The sequence below is a fragment of the Melanostigma gelatinosum genome, assembly GCF_949748355.1.
Source record: "Melanostigma gelatinosum genome assembly, chromosome: 3".
Taxonomy (NCBI): Eukaryota; Metazoa; Chordata; class Actinopteri; order Perciformes; family Zoarcidae; genus Melanostigma; species Melanostigma gelatinosum.
This window is the reverse complement of record NC_136636.1, coordinates 24748432-24767458: the sequence shown is the minus strand read 5'-3', so window position 1 is coordinate 24767458 and position 19027 is coordinate 24748432. Positions and strand designations below refer to the sequence as shown.

General features: G+C 43.2%; 1 protein-coding gene across 2 annotated transcripts; it reads right to left on the bottom strand.

Moving 5' to 3' along the window:
• Positions 1-7677: 7677 nt before the first annotated feature.
• On the bottom strand, positions 7678-18548 carry bin2b (bridging integrator 2b). 2 transcript variants are annotated; one of them, XM_079266427.1, is made up of 12 exons: positions 18106-18548; positions 16590-16670; positions 15361-15415; positions 14796-14890; positions 13602-13697; positions 13342-13449; positions 13147-13232; positions 11941-12016; positions 11694-11776; positions 10666-11512; positions 9001-9093; positions 7678-8195 (listed from the first exon to the last, which is right to left on the bottom strand). In XM_079266427.1, the coding sequence occupies exons 1-12, from the start codon at positions 18196-18198 to the stop codon at positions 8082-8084; spliced, it is 1827 nt and encodes a 608-aa protein (XP_079122553.1). In that variant the 5' UTR covers positions 18199-18548; the 3' UTR covers positions 7678-8081. The 2 variants fall into 2 exon arrangements, with proteins under 2 accessions (XP_079122553.1, XP_079122554.1); XM_079266428.1 differs by having other exon boundaries at positions 7678-8192; positions 18106-18546.
• Between the last annotated feature and the right edge of the window lie 479 nt (positions 18549-19027).

Sequence of the window (19027 nt, the reverse complement as noted above, 5' to 3'; positions counted from 1 at the left end):
GCAGCCATGGCAGATTGACAGGCAGGCGAGCATACAGTACGTGGTTATGTGTTGGTCTCCTCGTGGTTATGTGTGTGTGTGTGTGTGTGTGTGTGTGTGTGTAGTTTGTAAAGTCCCACATTTAAAGAGCGGTGAGTGGAGATTCTGCTTTACCTGCCAAAGGCAACAGGAACTTGGACAAAGAGAGTTTCCTATCCGTAAAAAAACAGATCTCCACACGGCACTAAACTTCGCCTGTAGCGACTGATAATGCAACAGTTGGTTCCCCTCGTAAATTAACAAATTCCAGCTGATGTAGTAATGTGCTGGATGCTAGGTGTTTAACTCATTCAACGTAGAATCAATTGAACTTGAATCAATAAGCTGAGTGTACCTTTGTTGTTACACAAAGACTATTAGTTAGCATAATATGCAATATAGTTTGCCTAGGATTTACCTCTGACTAAAAAGGGATCAAGCAGTCTGTGACCTTTATTGATCTCTGTTGGCATGAAGTATGAACTGCAACCTGCCGTGCCGCAACACTGAACAACCGTTCTGTTCAAGTTCCATTTTTCATGGAAGACAAGAAAACCAAAATAAACACTATACTTGTTATATAAAGTACATGCAATGTAAAGCTGCACTGATCGTCTTTTATATTAAGAGTTCAAGTGGCGATATGTGATGTGAAAGGTGTCAGTAATAGTTACAAACCCACAGAAGGATTATCACCCAGAGTGTTTTTGCATCTTTTTTCTTCTTGTTTTGGTTTTACGGACCGCATCTTTACTGTTTTTGTTCACTCCTGGGCTTCATTTGTCCCGGATCCTGTCGGAACAGGATTCCGGGACCTGTGTTCTGGCACCTTTTTGTGCCGATTGGGTTCCTCTCTTGGTATGAAAACAAAAAGAGTGACAGCTAAGCAAGTGGGCGTTTCTGCTGTGAAATGGTGAAATGAGTACGGCTAAATTCGTTTTTCAACATTGCAACATCACTGTAACTTTAAAACAACCAAAGTAGCTACAAGCTACAGCAATACATATTTCTATGTCACTCACCCTTTACTGAAATTTTGAGCCTTTTGTCCCAACATCCTGAAATATGTCAAGTTACGGGAGCAATACCCCATCCAATCTTCACTTTCCTATGATATCAAAACCCTGGCTGTGCATATTTAAACTTACTTATCGGATAAAAACACTTTCCCCCGGTCCAAATCAAGCATCCGTTTTGTTTTTGTTATTTTATCTTGATGGGACTTAGGGTTTGAAATTGGAAATGGAGACTCAGCTCAGAGGAAGCTTCAGTTTTGACTGGAACGAACGACACCTGTAACCTCACAGAGGGTCAAACATTGGAGCCAAACACGAAGCCTCTGCAGCGAACACTGGCCAGCAAACCAGAGGCAGTAGTCACGATAAAGAAAGATCAAGCAGATTCTGAGGGGAATCGATTACTGTCTGGTAAATGGACTCTTTGCCTCAGTGTGGACTGTAGTTGTTTTACTTCACTTTCAGAGACAGAAAAGACAAAAAGAGGACCCTTACTGGTTTGGCTCAAGACTGTGAAAAAGGAGTGCACTGAAGCTGCAAGAGCTCAAAGAGCTGCTGAGGTAGTTACATCTGCAGGCTAATTGAAAAAGGCTGAGAAAAGAAGCACGCCGGAACACCTATTTCAGTGTGTCTGCCAGTATTTTCCTACGCGGAAGCTTGTTAAGTATAAATGTTTTTTTTCAACTAGCCAGCCATGTGCGGGGATTTTATTTATGTATTTTCGCAGCCATAATTACCTCCCAACCCCCCCCCCCCCCCTTACACACACAAGCCTGTCTGCTCTATGTCAGAGTATAGGTGATAAGAGACATAACACACACCTACGAGGAGTGTCTGTGTGTTGCCTCGAGCACTGAATGATGGAGAAAAGGGCACTCTCCCCTCCGCGCACAACGCCACCTACACACACATACGGGAAGCAGCAGGATTACCACAATAAAACAACATGGCTGCTAATGTGTGCCTCCAGAGGTTCAAATACCTAGGGTCATGACTTTATTATGTTCGCTAAGGCCGGTAAGAGATCAGTGTCACTGGATTACACAACTTGTGTTTCTTTATTTTAAGTATGTTAAGTCCAGATAGTTTACATGCATAGTAGTTTGCTAGCTTGCGGTCTCTTTCTTCCCTGTCCTTCTGGCTCATTGTTGAATTCCTCGGCACGTTGCCGCCGCCTATGAATCAGAGGTCGACTGTCAAACTGTTGCACCAGATAAACACAATGGGGACCCTTTCATAGAAAAGCATCTCAACGAGAGTTCAAAAACTCTCAACCCTAAAGGTGTAATGTGTAAGATCTGGCCCGAATTTTTGTTAAAAATCTATAAAAAAATGTACTAACAATGTCAACAGAATGTGACGAACAATGTCAAAGTCTATGTATTGAGTTTCAAAGACACAAGCATGCTAGCCAGCTAGCTCCGGCCCGTCCCGTCTTGTAATATCACGTGTTCCACGAGAGGCGACCAGTCTGTCCCCGGTCCAACATGAGAGGTCGAAGCAGGAAATGAGAAAAACTTTGGTTTTGTCCTTCCCACCACCAGGGAACTACTTTGGTACGAGGAGAGCGGGCGGCAGTTAGCGGTTAGCGGTTAGCAGTTAGCGAAGTAGTTTCCTCGGGGTGGGGAGGACAAAACGAAAATGCTAGATGTTTTCTCTTTCATGTCACTCACATTTAAACCCATAAACAAACTAACAACAAACTAAGGTGTACACTTGGGCCGCACACATACCCACGCACGCGCACACACACACACACACACACACACACACAGCAGGATTCTGATTGGATTAGGCCTATTATGTGTTGTACATTTGTTTTTGTACTTGTGTTATTATAATTATTATTTAGTTTTTTGTATTTGGTTTATTTATTTCTACATGATATAATTGTTTTCTTTCTTTAATTATCATTATTACTATTATTTTATTATAATTCTTACAGCATCATTACAGCATATATTTATTACTACTGCAACAAACTAACTACGTCTTTCGTCTCTCTATCACACATCCCATAGACTGTTCCTCACGCCACAGACCAACCTGTCCAGGATAACTTAACACGGAGAACATTGCCTCTCATACAAACATCCAAACATGCACACAGACACATTTCCACACACACTTTGCGTAATCCACTCTAGATCTAATCTATACTCCCGGACTCTTATTGTTTCATTACATACCTCAGTCTAACTGTTATTTTCTGTCTTTATGTATGTCTTTTATGTTTTTGTCACTAAATATATTTTATTTTGTCACATTGCTTCACCAATATACAATAAATAAAGGACCCAGGCCCAAGTTAGTGGTATAAACACACAGAAGTCTGATTTTACATGCCGGTAGTGTCTTAGGTGCTTTTATGCTATGGTTTTAGTATTTATTCATAATTTTACCTTAACGTATTGTTTTTACCATGATCATTTAATTTTGTTTTGTCAATTATATATTTATTCAGTTCTTTTTTCTTGATTTTGTGTACATTAATCTCATCTTCTCTCCATTTCCGTCTTGTCATTCATTTGTAAAGCACTTTGAATTGCATTTTGATTTGTTTGATTTGTTTCTACGTATGTTTGCCCTGCTGTGAGTCGGTAGGTGTTATAACTCATGACTAAATTTAGATCGTATGGACCCAGTTGTAGAAGTGAAATTCTGCCTAATATTTGTTTGGAGCATGTGGCTGCTTCTTAAAAGTTGTACCTTCAAAGACAGCAGAATGCACGCACAACGCGCAGGGAGGTGGTGTTGTAGGTTGGACGACTGTTATTAGACTGAAGGACCTTTGATCAAATCGCTGTCCGCATGCATCCACCCTACTGGACCTCCACGGTGGAGGTTTTTGTGATGCTGAGCATGACCTCTGACCTCTGACCTTTCCCTGACCCCTTATCTTCCTTTGGGAAAGAGGGGAAAAGAGTATCGTCACAGGAAGACATTCAGATTAAACATGAGTAACTTTCTCATCCATTCATGGTTTTTCACATGTTTCTGCAATCCTTCAGCTTTCTGAAAGCGCACGCTCTATGCAGACAGTCAAAGTTTGGGTGGACTTTTCATTTTGCTGAAAATATTCATACACACAGCAGTATGAGCGTGCACCCTAGAATTGGTAACATATGCATTTGCGTAAAGCGAAAGTTCTGCTGGGGAGGAATGTAGTTGAAACTCCATAGCCCTCCAGGGGACCTCTTCCGAGTTTATCTATCGTCCACCGCGTCAACACAGCGCTACTTGTTAACGGCGCCCCGAGCTAATGCCGCAGTTAGCCCCGTGTAACCTGTGCGCCTGCTCCCCAGAGGAAGCCGCGAGGAAAACTCGCACCGCAAACAAGCAGAGCAGCACGAGGCCCGCGGAGACGAAACGCGCCGCGTGCTGGATCAAGGCCCCTCGTTGATAAAGTAACAATGCGTTGTATTCACATTGGAGCACAGCCCGGAGCCTTCCACCGTGGCTATCACCTTCCAATATGAACCTCTCGGTGACGGAGCAACTCTAAAAATAACACAATCTCAGTTACTGTTGTATTTTTAACAAAAAGGGGAGTCTTGTGTGCGGTTGCCCCTGTCCTGATCTTTCGTTGAGTATTCCCACCGGTTGCATGAAAGATATTCCACTGAGATTCCGTCTGCACCAATGTCTGGTTTCTCCGTCAATCCCTCAGCTACTGGCACATTTTCACCGCGACAAAGAATGAAACCAGATCGTTTTTTTTGTCAAGTTTGGATCAGATTATGCTCAGAAAGTAAATGCAACGTAAATACTTAATTTGTCTCGTTGTTTTATTTTAGAAATGTAAAAGCCTCAGCTGCTGCTATCAAACAGTAGCCATGCCGCCATCCACCTGCAAAGGCTTCCTGTGAGTTGAAAGAGCTAGTGGTTGTTGTAAACATCTTTGGATTGTGTTGAGGAAAACGTCCCAGAGGAGGAAAAATGTTTTCTGCGCTTCATTGGAAAAACAACAGCTGTGAATCAGATGTCCAGTAAGATGTGAACCACTTCATATCCAGATGTTATTTCATAAGATAATCACACAGAAAAAAAGAAAACGTAAATTTTGGGACTTGAACTGATGCTTTGACTCATGCTCATCTTCCAGGAATCTGGGGCGAAGAGAGGAGTCGGGCCGGTATTACACTAAGTCCCTTTGTCACTGCGGTGATTTCATGAAGCAGGAATGGTGCAGAACGAAGGTTTACTCCAAGAAGAGAGAATTTGAAGGAGTCATGCTGCAGTACATTGTCATCTGGAACAGAAGAGAGTAGACTCCAGGCACGCTTTCGCTCCAACCTTTATTCCTGCTTCCAAACCATCGATCTCAGCCATTGCATTAAAGTTACCGATTACCTCACCTTTTCAGGACCTCATTCACCGGAGGTCACGAACAACATGATCACTGGTATAGAGTTGCCTGCACCTTGCTTCCTCAACATGTTCTATGCAGAATATCCAGCAGTGAATGAGAATGTGATGAAATTTTGAGGTTCATTCTTAAAAAAATAGCAGCTGGTGGTTTGTTCGTAGCGTTTTATTCTAAAGCACTTTCAATCGTATCCCGTTATCTTAGTTCCCTAGTTTTCATGGAATTTGAGATGTTTTTTTTAGCTGGATGAACTTTGACGCTCGATAATCTGCTGATTGAGATTGTGTCACATGATCAGAAGCATGCGGTCGACTGCGCTGAAACAGGTTTGTTTAATCAGCAAATAGCTGTTGGTGGCTCTTACAATGCCCATAGACGTTAACGTCTCCCAATCAGCCACACAATGTGAATATAATCTAAGTGCTCGTTTCACAGAAGATAAGACACTGAATGTATGTAAAGGGTCAATCTAATCCCCTCTATCGAATGGTCCAGAGCAGAAGGCTTCAATTGCAAGCCACATGGCTCAAAGGATAGGAATGACTTTGGTCACCACTGGATGGATTTATACTTGTATAGCGCCTTTCTAGTCTTCTGATTACTCAAAGCACTTTTACAATACGTCATTCACACCGATTTGGGGTTAGGTGTCTTGCCCAAGGACGCACCGACATGGATTAGATGAGCAGGGGATTGAACCGCCGATCTTCTGATTGAGGAGCAACTCGCCCCAACTTCTGATCCACAGTCGCCCCGGACAGAAATATCTCAACGCCCACAGGATGGATTGCCGAGAAATTTGGTACAGATGTTTATGGTGCCCAGAGAATGAACTCTTACGACTTTGGTAATGAGCTGAATTTCCCAGAGTGCCACCATGAGTTTCACATTTGTGGTTTTGAATGAATTCATCATCAGACTAAAATTCTAATTCGTCCAGTACTTTGGTTTAAAACTAAATACTTGTTAAACCACTGACATTTCCAATTAGCAGATGTTAGCAATAGCATTCCAACATGCTAAAATACGATGGTGAAGATGGTGTATGTTATACCAGATTGACGTTAGCATAGTCATCGTGAGCATCACATAAATAGAATAGGAGTAGAACGTCATTCCCATTAAAATCCACGTAGCAGGATGGTCAGAGCTGCGGCCATTTGTGTGTGTACCATACAAAACACTTCAGTATAAACTGACTAGCCTGGGACACTATGGCGAGCGTGAACGTGTGACTTCACCATAAACAATCACCATTTGGTTTTGACTAAGTGGAATGACCACAGAAAACAGTTTAATGTCCCATATTAGTTGAGCATTTAGCTCCGCGGTGCCTCTACAGCCTCACAGACCGGTTAGCATAGCTGTAGACGCTAGCTATTTAAGGAAATTGATTAGTTACCAGAACAGCAATGAACTACAACTTTTAACACTTACTTTGTTGCCAAAAGTTTGGTTTTAGTCAATAAAGCTTAAAAGAGATGCCTTTGAATTACAATAACCTGCAATGACAGTTATGTACGCCTAATTCATGTTATTTATCTTTGGAGGTAAAGGAACGTTACGTCACTAACTCTCCACAACAACCATCGCCCAACCGGCACCCTGCATGCTGTTCACTCAAAAGCCCAGCGTTGTAAACACCACAGCAATAGAAGTTTCATCTTTTTTTAAGTCTTGTTTTCAGTCCAAGTGTGTGATACTGCCGTGTTGACAGTCCCAGCTGCTAGACGGCAACTGTAACCGCACCTCAACCCAAGCCTACACCCAACCAGTCAATCACAGCAATCAGTCTGAAAACCCATGATGGAGGGCCGCCTCGTAGCTGCACTCAACCAGCTGGATGAGTCTGTGTATAGTCTGCTGCTGTGTAGAATCTCTAACACTCTTCCCATTTCCACACAGTGAAGCTGCCAAACTAGCAGTAAGTCCCTGTTCGGAGTGTTTTTTTATATTTTTATAAAAGACAGACCTTTCTTCCATAAACTCCTCACAGTCAATCAGTCAGGGTCTCTCAGTTTCCAGGTCCTAACAGTATTTTACACATTCCATTGAGGTGAATCACTGCAGTCCTTTCTCAAGCTGTTTATCTGCAGTATTGCAGCAACAACATTCTGTATTTACAACATGCAAATCACATTTTCTGTACCTGCTGTAGCTTACCCACCTCTCTTAAATTGGTTAACAGAATAAACGGCGTTTGCCGTGTTTGACTTCGCAGAATTTCAAACCAGAACGATATCCTTCTCTCTTTTATATATATATATATGTAGATATATATATATATATATATCTTTATTTGGAGATTTTACAGAAATCACAGCATCAGTACAACATTTTTTTTGTTTCACAGCGTTTCATAGAAAGACTTTTAAAAAATAGCAATAAGAACAAAAATACTGAAACATTTAACAATCCAAACATCTCTTGCAAAATGTTCTTTGGTTCTCTTTTCCTTCCAAAAAGTTGCAACATCAGAGCATGTGAGGTCCCACGTGGGACTTGTGCGCATCTGTTTGCACAGTTTCTGCACCCACAACATATGGGTTCACTCCCTTTGAGTGTGTGTGTGTGTGTGTGTGTGTGTGTGAGAGAGAGAGAGAGAGAGAGTGCGAGGGTGAGTCACCAACTGCTCGATGGAAGAAGAAAGTATTACAGACTGCGGAGTGACTATTGCCTCACTCTGCCTGAACCGGCTGGAGGAGTTTTTCCGAGAAGATCCCAGAGTGATTTTGTAGATCCCTGTGCTGGTTCCAGCTCTCCTCCCTGATCCCCTTCACCAGGCCTTCCTGCTGCGAGACATGCACATTAGAAACAAATCCACCCTCTGATCCAATGCTTTTTGAGCGAGGGCTTACTGTTGCTGTGAATTCCTGCTTTCTAAGGGGCCGACAATGAAATCATGGCTGTATTCACTTCACTTTCTAACCATTAGGACTCTGAATGGCATTTTAAGTCCCTGGCTAAGAGTGTCCTCTTAAGAGGCATTCACAACGCTGAGAGACAGAGGACTCCTGAGCGAAGAGAAGGATGTGACTGGTCTGTGTCAGTGGGAAATGTTCGTTGATACATAGGAGCATGAAAAATAACCAGATTGGATCAGATTAGATTTAAAATGTTGACATTAAATTGTAAACCAAATAAAAATAGTAATTTGGTGATTATTTAGTGCCAAACTATTGTCCAATACAAATGAGTAACTCACAGCTGAGATATTCCAAGTTCACCATCACTGCCATTTGATGGTGAACTGGGAATATCTTTCGCCATCTTCGGTGTTATTGGATTTGGGATATTTTGTGAATACGGCTCCTGATGTTTAGGAGAGATTTTTTTTAATTTGAGACATTTGAAACATTTCCTGCTGTCAGACTCCATTTTAATAACTCAGTGTGACGCTACCACTGGCCGCTACCCACAGGAAACATTTAAAGTCATCACTCAAAAAGAACAAGAACAGATGTGATGAACAGTAAATCACCAGCAGGATGCATACAAGGCTCCAACAAAATAGAAAAAAAAACTGACTGACAGGAAAATGTGTAATCTTCTTTGTCTGGAGTTGCTAAACAAGAGTACACAAGAACGCACACAAACCTCTTGAGTGTCAGCAACCACCAGGATGACGTCTCCCTGTTCAAACTGGAGCAGGCCGTCTTCGGACGCTGCGTGGCTCTCTACCGCCACCCCCTGGTGTAAAACAATTAGTTCACTTTAAAAAGGTCAGTTCACCTCAATTAGTAAATAACAGTTGCAGGTTTGGAGATGTCTGAGATGTGTTGGAGGTAAACGTATTCCGTTTGTGGTGCTCACAGATTTGTGTCTTTACAGACTCATGATCTCTGATCATTTGGATATATAAGGCCTATAAACGCAGAGAACAGGCAACAGTTTTCATAGGGACTATTTTTTCAGCACAAAGCTGTTGTGAGCGACCACAAAGGGAATGCTCTTCACCTACTTTGTATCAGAGTGGAGGCAGAATTCTTTATGTATTAATGTGTATACTACAATGGGATAGTGTGTTTTCATGTTTTCTCAGCCTGTAAACTACTTTGAACGTCATTGAATTAACTTGAAATCATGTGTTTTCAAAAATCTATGCTAGTCTAATTATGTAAACAAGCATTAGTGAGTCTGTTGAAGTGAGACTAAGCAACTTTTTCTTTAAAAAATAAAAGAGGAAATAACACGTTTCATCTGACGAATGAAGAGTTGAACTCACTACGATAAAACACACTGTTGCTCAATAAAACACATTCAGGGGAGTTTCCAGCTCCTTGCTTTGGAATCACCAGTAGCTTCTGGTGGCTAATGTTAGCTACCTAACCTGTGTGACTCTTCTCTCTACTTGTGCTGTTGTTACACAACATTATACAGCAATTGTTACTCATGGTCCCCGTTTATCAGAAGTTACACGGCCTCACTTTGAAATCTCTCTGATTTTGGTCCTTAGCCATTGTTATATGAGAGAAATGCTAAATTGATGGAGTACTCTTTTTATGACGAGACATAACCAGGAGCTTTTGGTGGCTAATGTTAGCTAGCAAACTTTAGCCAGCTATTTGTGCGTCACTGTGAGAATCAGTCCGCTAACTTCACTACTCTTCTCTCTACTTGTGCTACTGTTACACAACCTTAAACTGCAATTTTCACGTGTGGTTAATGGGAAATATACTTGTTTGTTTCCTTTAATAGAGCGGGTCAAGTATTGAGAAAGTCATATCAATCTCATGTTAGCTTAGCAAAGAAACTAGAGGAAGAGGGAAACAAGCCAAACCTCGCTATATCCTAAAGATGTAGCATCTTGTTTTTACATTTCAGTTTGTGTATGGATCAAATAAATGATACACAATATGTTCATTAGTGAGCTTTAAAAAAGGTGCCAGTAGGTTTCATTTTAAACTTTAGCCAGGCTAGCCGTTTACCCAGTGTCCAATCTTTACATGAAGCTAACACACGGACTCCAGCTCTGTACTTAAAGGGGAACTCCACCAGCGGAGTAGCCTACCACTGCATTATGTGGAAAAAAAAGTTGTACAAACTACGACTTTGTAAATGTAAAAAGATCTGGGAGATTTGGAGTTAGAAAGAATTGAGCATATTGCATTGTGGGTAATGTAGGCAGCTTTTGACAAGGAATAAGAATGTATTGAATAAAAAAGACAAAGAGTCAGATTTTGGTCCTCAGTCAGACAACATTATATGAGTGCAATGCTAAATTGGTGAGTACTCTTTTAAATCATAGTTATGTACCGGTACCTTGTAAAGGAAGCCTGGTGGATTGTGGGAACTGGAGTCCTCGGTCTGCTGTTGGACCGATTCTTCATCCTGCTTCTTAGTGACTAAGGGTCTATCTGTGCAGCGGAAGGAGATGCGAGGGGCGGGGACCGGTGCAGGTTTTGGCCCTGCCTCCTCTGATGTTGGGTCACTCACATTCTGCTCTGGACTCTCGGATGTTGGGTCACTCACATTCTGCTCTGGACTCTCGGATGTTGGGTCACTCACATTCTGCTCTGGACTCTCGGATGCTGGGTCACTCACATTCTGCTCTGGACTCTCAGATGCTGGGTCACTCACATTCTGCTCTGGACTCTCGGATGCTGGGTCACTCACATTCTGCTCTGGACTCTCGGATGTTGGGTCACTCACATTCTGCTCTGGACTCTGCAGGGCGCTATCTGCAGAATCACTGGGATTGGACACTTCCTGACTTGCAGCCTCTGACTTTGGCACACACGCCACAGAGTCATCGGACTGGTTCGTAGCCAGGTCGGCTTCTGCCACCACCTCCTCCGGACTTTGACTCCCTGTGCACCGGTCGCTGGTCTCATTGTCGGACACAGACTGCCTGTGGGGCGTGTTGGTGCCGCTGTAGCTGAGATCGGAGTCCGACGAGTTGACGTCTTTGGATGAGGCGCTGCTTTCTTCTGGCAAGCCGGTTTCCTCGGCGGTGCTTTGAATTTGTTGGACGGGCGAAGAGGGCTCGCCGTCTTTTCCGTTTTCGGTGGAAGGGTGGATGGACATGTGGTCGGTTGGGAAAGCTGTATTGCAAGGGATGGGGTTGGAGATAACCAGGGACTTTCGCTTCTTTGACTTGCTTGTCATGCTATTTGAAGAAGATAAAAAAGATTCATAAAGCATTTTATAAATCTACCTGAACAGCCAGAAAACAGCTAGTTTTTATTAATACTCCTATTGAACCAAAACATGGCGGACAGATAGTCTTGTGTAATTTACTCACTAGGTGAGACCACAGATGAGGAAACATGTGCAACACAGTGCCCTACCTGTTCAGACCCTTGATGATGAAGGCCTTTCCCGAGTGTTGAGTCTCCAGTTTCTTCATCACATTGTACAGCTCATGGTTCAGCTGCAACACAATTGCAACATAAACACACAAACCAACTTGCAACCCAAATTACACACGGTAAACATTATTTCAAGTTGGAAAGGAGTTTTCAGGGTGTTTCTTTTTTACAAATTCACATGACAAGTATCAGAGTGAGGAAATCAAACGGAAGTGTCATATATTACCACGCTCATTTCCTTATAGAAGACATCTCTCAGGTTTGATACGTTTTGGAACACCGTCACATAGCAACCTATCCGGCTACAGACAAAGACAGCTCTCAGTTTATATTTCGGTTCATTCACATACCAGTCTTGAGTGGATTACAAATGGAGCTCAGTTAAGGTGTCGCACGCACCTTCTGGAAAAACATCTGCTTGAACTAAATCCATTTGTACATTTTTACAGGCCTGAAATGCATTTACACATGCGACTTGCAGTTTATTTTCAGTTTTTTAAAGCTTCTAGTCAAGGATAGTGTAACAGGTCCTGTTAATAATGTTTTTGCACGTTTTGTTCAGATTAAAGTGACAATAGACAGTCTCTTTGCTACAACTTTCCATTATGAAGTAAATGTTGATTGCACAACTGTTGAATAATACTATTTAGAATGGTTCCCTATCAGCCTCACTTTCACTATACAATTCTGTCTGCCACCGGGTAGATCTCCCGGGAAAATGAAAGCTCCATTTCAACCGTTGCGCAACCAAAACAGGAAGATGACAACGCTTTGGTTTTCCCCAGTAGCAACCTGTAGCTATACCAATTTACCAAAGAGTATCAATGGAAGTTACTAGTTGCGTAAATGGCAGACGGGGAAATAACCGAAATGACTGAGGAAAACAAAATGCAGTGTGTCCTGTGCAGGTTGAGTTAGCTTGTCCAAACTTGTGTATTTCATTCCCATCTCACTCTCCACTCATTTCCTGTAATATCTCCGCTGTCTGCCATCTAATATCGGCATAGAATCTCCCAGAAAATAATAAAAATAAAAAGACATGTGGCGTAAAATACCATTTTCTGCAAAAATTAAATATCACATTTTATAGTAAAGAATGAGCATACTTTCAGAGTTACTCTTAGTCAATATGTGAAAGCCGGAAAGGTTTTTTAAAAAGTTGAAACCCGGACACAGTCCTAAAAACCTCTAAATTCAAATAAACATAAATCGCTTATTCTCATATGTGCACACACTTCTCACATATTGCATGTTCCAAATAACAGAGGTACGTCTTGTAAGTCTGGAATACCCAACAGGACATATGGACGTCAGCTTCTAACTTGTTTTTTCATACACTGATATTCTACCTTTACTTTTCTTATCGTGACCCAAACGTCCTGTGAGATTCCACTGAGTGTTATCTATAGGGCCGTGTTCATTTCAACCATACCTCTGATAGAGAACAGGCAGCTCCTCCCTCAGCTCGTTATTTAATTCCTCAAAGACACCCTGGGTTTTGTTGAACTCTTCCTCCGCCTGTTGACGAGAATCCAAAATTAGATGACTTTCGGTGAAACCATTATTATCAGCCAACTCTCTTTGTGTCACATCGACATTTCTGTGCCATGTGAAATTCTAATGCTACCTTTGCTATTTTGGCCTCATCCTTTTTCTTGGCACTCTGTAGCGCTTCCAGGTGGTGACGCGCTGAATCGTAGTCCACCAGTTTGCGACCGCGTTTAGATACGCGTTCCTGAAACACACACACAGTTTCTTAAGTGAGCATGTGGTCCACTTACGGGAGGCTGAATCAGACTGGTGTTACCTAAGAGGCCCAAAAGCTATTCTAGCACATGCGTGCAGCTTAGCAGGAACTGATTCGGGTTCAAAAAAGCATGGGGTTACCTTGACTTCGGGGAACTGGCTTGTGTAGTTCTCCATGGTGCGCACGATCTGGTCACTTAGCTTCTCTTCGTAGTCGTTCCACAGCAGGTCTTCACTCTAAGAGACAGTTGTTATCACATCAGTGCAATTGTAACAATTGTCTCTAAATACTGGACATTATCTCAGCAAAAATAGATATGAATATGTTGTGCAATGTATCAGAAATAAAGTGTTTTTAAAAATGTACAGGATTCAGAGCAATAATATTGCAGCAAACAACTATTTGCTTCGTAATGATATAGTGGAGCAATGTCTGTTTGAGCAGAGGATGAAGTCGCTTTCCCTCCGTGTGTGTTGTTATACGAGCTTCTCTGTAGTCAGGTCTGCTGCACGCGAGTCTCTCTGTTGGGCACCACTAGCTAGCTAATGGCTGCTAGCTAATGGCTGCTAGCTAATGGCTGCTAGCTAATGGCTGCTAGCTAATGGCTGCTAGCTAATGGCGTCACAACTAGGCGAGGTTCTGCCGTGTGAAGCCAGTGTGGAAGTGTCTTAAAACTTGCATTCACTCTGACCAGCAGGGGGCGACTCCTCCGCTTGCAAAAAGAAGTCAAGATTGTAGTGAAGTCTATGAGAAGATGACTACTTCTCACTTGATTTATTACTTCAATACAGCATGATATTCTTTGAATAAATTATAGTCTAATTTAGAGTCCATCATTCTGCCAGAAAGCAGAGTATGCTTTAGGACAGGCTACGGTCATTGGTTTGCGAAAAATGGCCGTAACCCAAGATGGCGACGGCGAAATTGCCAAACTCGAGGCTTCATAACGTCAGTCCACTAACCAATGGATGACTACGCCCACTATAAATAGAGAGTCTATGGTCCCATCATCGTGCTAATCAATTTTACTCTGACTTTAATCACGGCTGTGCAGCAACTGCGTGACGCTGTCGCATCAATATGTCGACATCTTGTTTCATCTATGCCCCGAAGAATTAAACCAGTTCTGAAGGCAGGTGGTCCAACCTGATCCCAGCAAGGTGTACCTCATAAAGATGCCAGTGAGTGTATTTTCATGGTAACTTAGATCAAGCTTCTTTGAACCTGCTTGGAGAAACCAAACATTTCCTGGAAATTAGCCCGACCTGCTGAAATAAAAGTGATTTCATCAGCTCTCAGATTAAAACCATCTCAAAGACACATTATGGACGTACTTCTGTAATGCCGGCGAGGTCCTCCATTCCGTACCAGTCTGATTCGTAGACTTCTCGCAACGTCTGCGACAGACGCTTGGACGTCTCATGCACGGCTGTGGAAAGGAACAGGAAATGATAGGACAAATAAAATAAAAGAGCAAATAATCATGACTCAAGGAGGATTTTATCTTCCAGCATCAGCAGCACAGTGCATTGTGGTTGGTATTGTTTGTTTAAAGGGTTTGCTGCACTGTTGCTTCACCCACACAGAGAAGGTCAGAATAACACTGGTTTCCTGGACTTGAGCTCACAATGTAGGGGCAATAGCTGACAACACCAGAAACGCATGAATCACATATGCGATGCTGCGTTTGCTATTTCCACCGCAGGATTCTATTTGCCCGCGTACAAGACGGCAACGCAGACGGAATTGCAAAATTCGACAAAGGGTCCGAGAATAGAAGGAATCCACTTCCCCATTATTCACCGAATCTCCTGTGCAAAGGGCAGCGTTCTGTTCAACACTGTGCTGCGTGCGCGCGCATGTGCGTGTGTGTGTGTGTGTGTGCTGCATGCGACCCACCTTTCACTGCTGTGTGGTAGGCCTTGACATCTTTAAACAACCTGCTTCCATCGATCTGTGTGGGACGCAAAGCAGAAAGCGAAGAGAAGTCAGGTTCAGCGACGCCCAGAGACAGCAGCTCTGGATGACCCGAACCATTTGTGCTTTGTCACTTCCTCAGCGCGCTTCGGGCCTTCTTCTGTTCACGGCGCAAACTTTTTATGCGCCAAGTTCAGACCTACGCAAAATCCACGATACTCCTGTCGTCCGACCACATTGTCGAGTTTAAAATAAATCAACAATCACTTCATTTGATGTGGTGGTGAAGTGAAAGCGGCGTGTCTCCTCAGGGTGTACACTTCCTTCCTGTTAAGTTTCCCTCCAATATGTGCTGCACTTGACACTGAATGAGCTTCGAGCAACTTAAAAGGCAAACCTATGGAACTTTTTACAAAGTGAGTTACAGGGCAACGCCGAATGCTGAAACACAGTGCAACAGTAGCAGAAAGTAGAAATGACACTTAGTCAGTGCACCGGTTCAGGCATTTCCACTATAAAGAAATATCTGATTTTAGTTTGCTAACATTAGCACACAAGCTAACGGTCATACCAGACCAAGTAAGGCTGTAGAAACACAGCCCCTGAGTGTATTGCACTGAGTGAGGGTGCACTTTATTGCTTTCAAATGAAACTTTTCATTTGTAAAAAAACAAGATTGTGTTAATTCCTCTGTCCAACATTAGTCTCACTTTTCAAAAAGACCAAAACCAAGTCGTTGTGGTCAAACCTTAAAATTGCATATTATATTGTATATAATATTGGCTAGTTTCCTGAATCTGAGCATACACATATATCTCATTTATTTTAGTAGCATGGCCAAGAGTAACACCTGTGTATACTCAGATATCTAGAGGAGACAAAACACGCAGAATTGATAAGGAAATAAGAAGGAGGTAGATCTTGCTTCAAGTGTTTCCTGTTGTCAAGGCCGAGCCGACTGTCGTGGTCTTGTGGGTTGGCATCTCAGCAGAGGGAACCAAACAGCGCCCTTGTTTCTGAAGACTCGGCAGTGCCCTGTTTATCTGGAGGCGTTTGGTACGGTTGCATGGGGGGGGGGGGGGGGGGGGGAATAAGCTGTTTAACTAGAAAAGTAGGAATGAAGCGAAGCACTCTGCTCGACATTTGTTCGAGTGAACGGCAGGGGGTCCGCCACGTAGAGAGACCACCTCACGTTAAACGTGTCTGCGTACCTGTTGTTTGTTGAGGCTCTGGAAACACATCTCAAACTGCTCGTCCTTGGTCTCCATGGTTTTGCCCAGTTTTTGAAGGACCTAAAGGGGAGGACGGCAGAGTTAGTTTCAACATTCGATAGACACAGGTTCCTGGCATGAATGCAAACTACTGCATTATGTGGAAAAGGTTAGGCGAGAGGCTCCATTAGCCGCAACAAGCATAACGTGCCCCAATCTCTGGCCAAACTGCTGGTAGTCCAACTGCATTGTGGGTAATGTCTGCACCAGGTTTTAGAAAGAATGCTTGGACCTTAACAAAAAAAAGACGACATCTCCGGTTCTGCTGCATCGATTTTGGAAAAAAAATTTCATGACAGTGTTAAAGGAGAGCATACTCCTTAATTAATCAGCCGGGCACATATATTGGCCCATCGGCATCAGTGTAAATGTCAGCCAATAGGAAGATGCGGGATATCATTGTCAGCATGCATCGGGATGTATAGGCCAACAGGAGTCAGCGGTCTAGCACTATTCACCATTACAGATTCATGGTCCACATACAGTACCACATACTACTATGCCTCCCTGAAGCTGCTACATAGTCCTTCACAGTCCACTGTGCACGCAGCTGCTAGAGACCTTCAACTCAGACTCTGCCACAAATAGGCTCTCATTATGTTAATATGCTCCCATTGTTTATTCAGGATTACAGAGCATAAATTCACTGAATCCTCAAAAATAAGGGCTTCGTTCCTGCAGACTCCGGAGTGCATGCAAACTCTAGCTGCTGTTTAGAAGGTGGCGCAAACGAGTCGACCTCAAACTTTAGTGAGAAAAAGACTGGAGAGGAAGTGCAGAGTCAGGAAGTGGCAGCTTTCTGTGCAGCGGCGAACAACACTGAGACGCTCAGACAGACAGGGAAAGTCCACGCTGCTGGATTTATACATTTAAAAAAAGGGCCGATCATCCAAATGTTGACTGTTGAAAACAAAGCATGCCGTTCCCTCCCTGAGAAGACAGCTTTTTATTTGTCTTCTTTTTTCTCTCACGCTCAGTATCACAGGTTCTTACACTTTGTTACGTTGTTTCTATCCTCTCACTTGGGTGCGTTGCCTTTTCAGCCACATCTACATCTCGGTCCGGCGCTAGATAACGGGACTGTAGCCGGGAAAGTAAGAGACGCTTCAAGGCACCGCGTTTCACAGGTTATTCCTACTCATTGGCCGTATTTATACTAAAGCACATAAAAGCCGCATGTATTGAAGTAATCCTCTCTGAATGAGCAGCTGACGTTTGTTGTAAATCTACTGCTGTAAACTACCCCCCCCCCCTCAGACATGCCTCACATATCTAACCTTTAAGACCCTTTGACGAAAAGTCTGTGAGCTGTTACAGCAGGGCATCTAGTGAGTTAACACCACAGCAGGATGAGGCTGGGTGACAAAAACAAGCTTCAACAAGTCATCTCACAGCTCGCCTAACTAATGACAGTGTTCTGGTGTGCAGTTGTAAAGTCTTGAGTGCTCTGGCTCACCTTCTCCTGGGCTCGATTCAAAGACTTCTGGACCCGTTTGGCGAGGAATCCGGCTCCAGCCTGGAGGTTCGGGCCCATCTTATTATCTGCCATCGTGAACTTTTTTTCCTTTCTCTCTCTCTCCTCACTAAAAGTAGTCCACCTCCCACTCTTCTGCTTCCTCTTGAGAAACTGCCTCGCAGCAGCTTTGCAAGCGACTTAAATCCAAGGCGGTGATGGAGGTGGAGCAACGATGCAAGCGTCAAGACTGCAGAGACACACACGAACACAAACAGGCGGTGGTAAACCGAGGAATTAACTTCTTTCCACCATTAGCTGCTAGAGGGAGTCTGTTCTTGTTCAAACTCGTCGAGTTACCGGGAATTATTTCTGCGCGTCCCGACCTGTCGACCAAATACCGCGTAACACTGTTGCAAAACTGCACTCCGCTCCCCGTCGGGTGGGAGTCATCCAACGACACTCACCTGTAAATGATGCGAGTAGATTGCGTTCACACACAGCGGTGATGCGTAGGATACCTGATGATTCAGCGACGTGACGTAAACAGGGGAGCCGCGGATCAGCTGCCTTCAAATGCGCCTCAAACGTTCAGGTTTTTTTTTGTTTTTTTTCCGGAGTTCACAGATCGGAAATAAAGTATTGCACAAGGCTTTGAACGGAACACAACTTTATATTAAAATGACATTTGAGACGCATGCGCTGTCACAGTAGCCTGTCTGATATTGATTTCATGTCTCTGATTTCTCATCAGCTTGTTGGTGAAGTAAAGTACTGTTTGCTGAGTTGGCCATTGTTGACACTTCCGCTTCCCACAATAGTGATATGATGACTAACATATATGTCCCAACCCAATGTGGCCTACTTTACACTGAATAACTAACATTATTTCATTGATTTGTTGTCATTATGTAACATAGAAGTT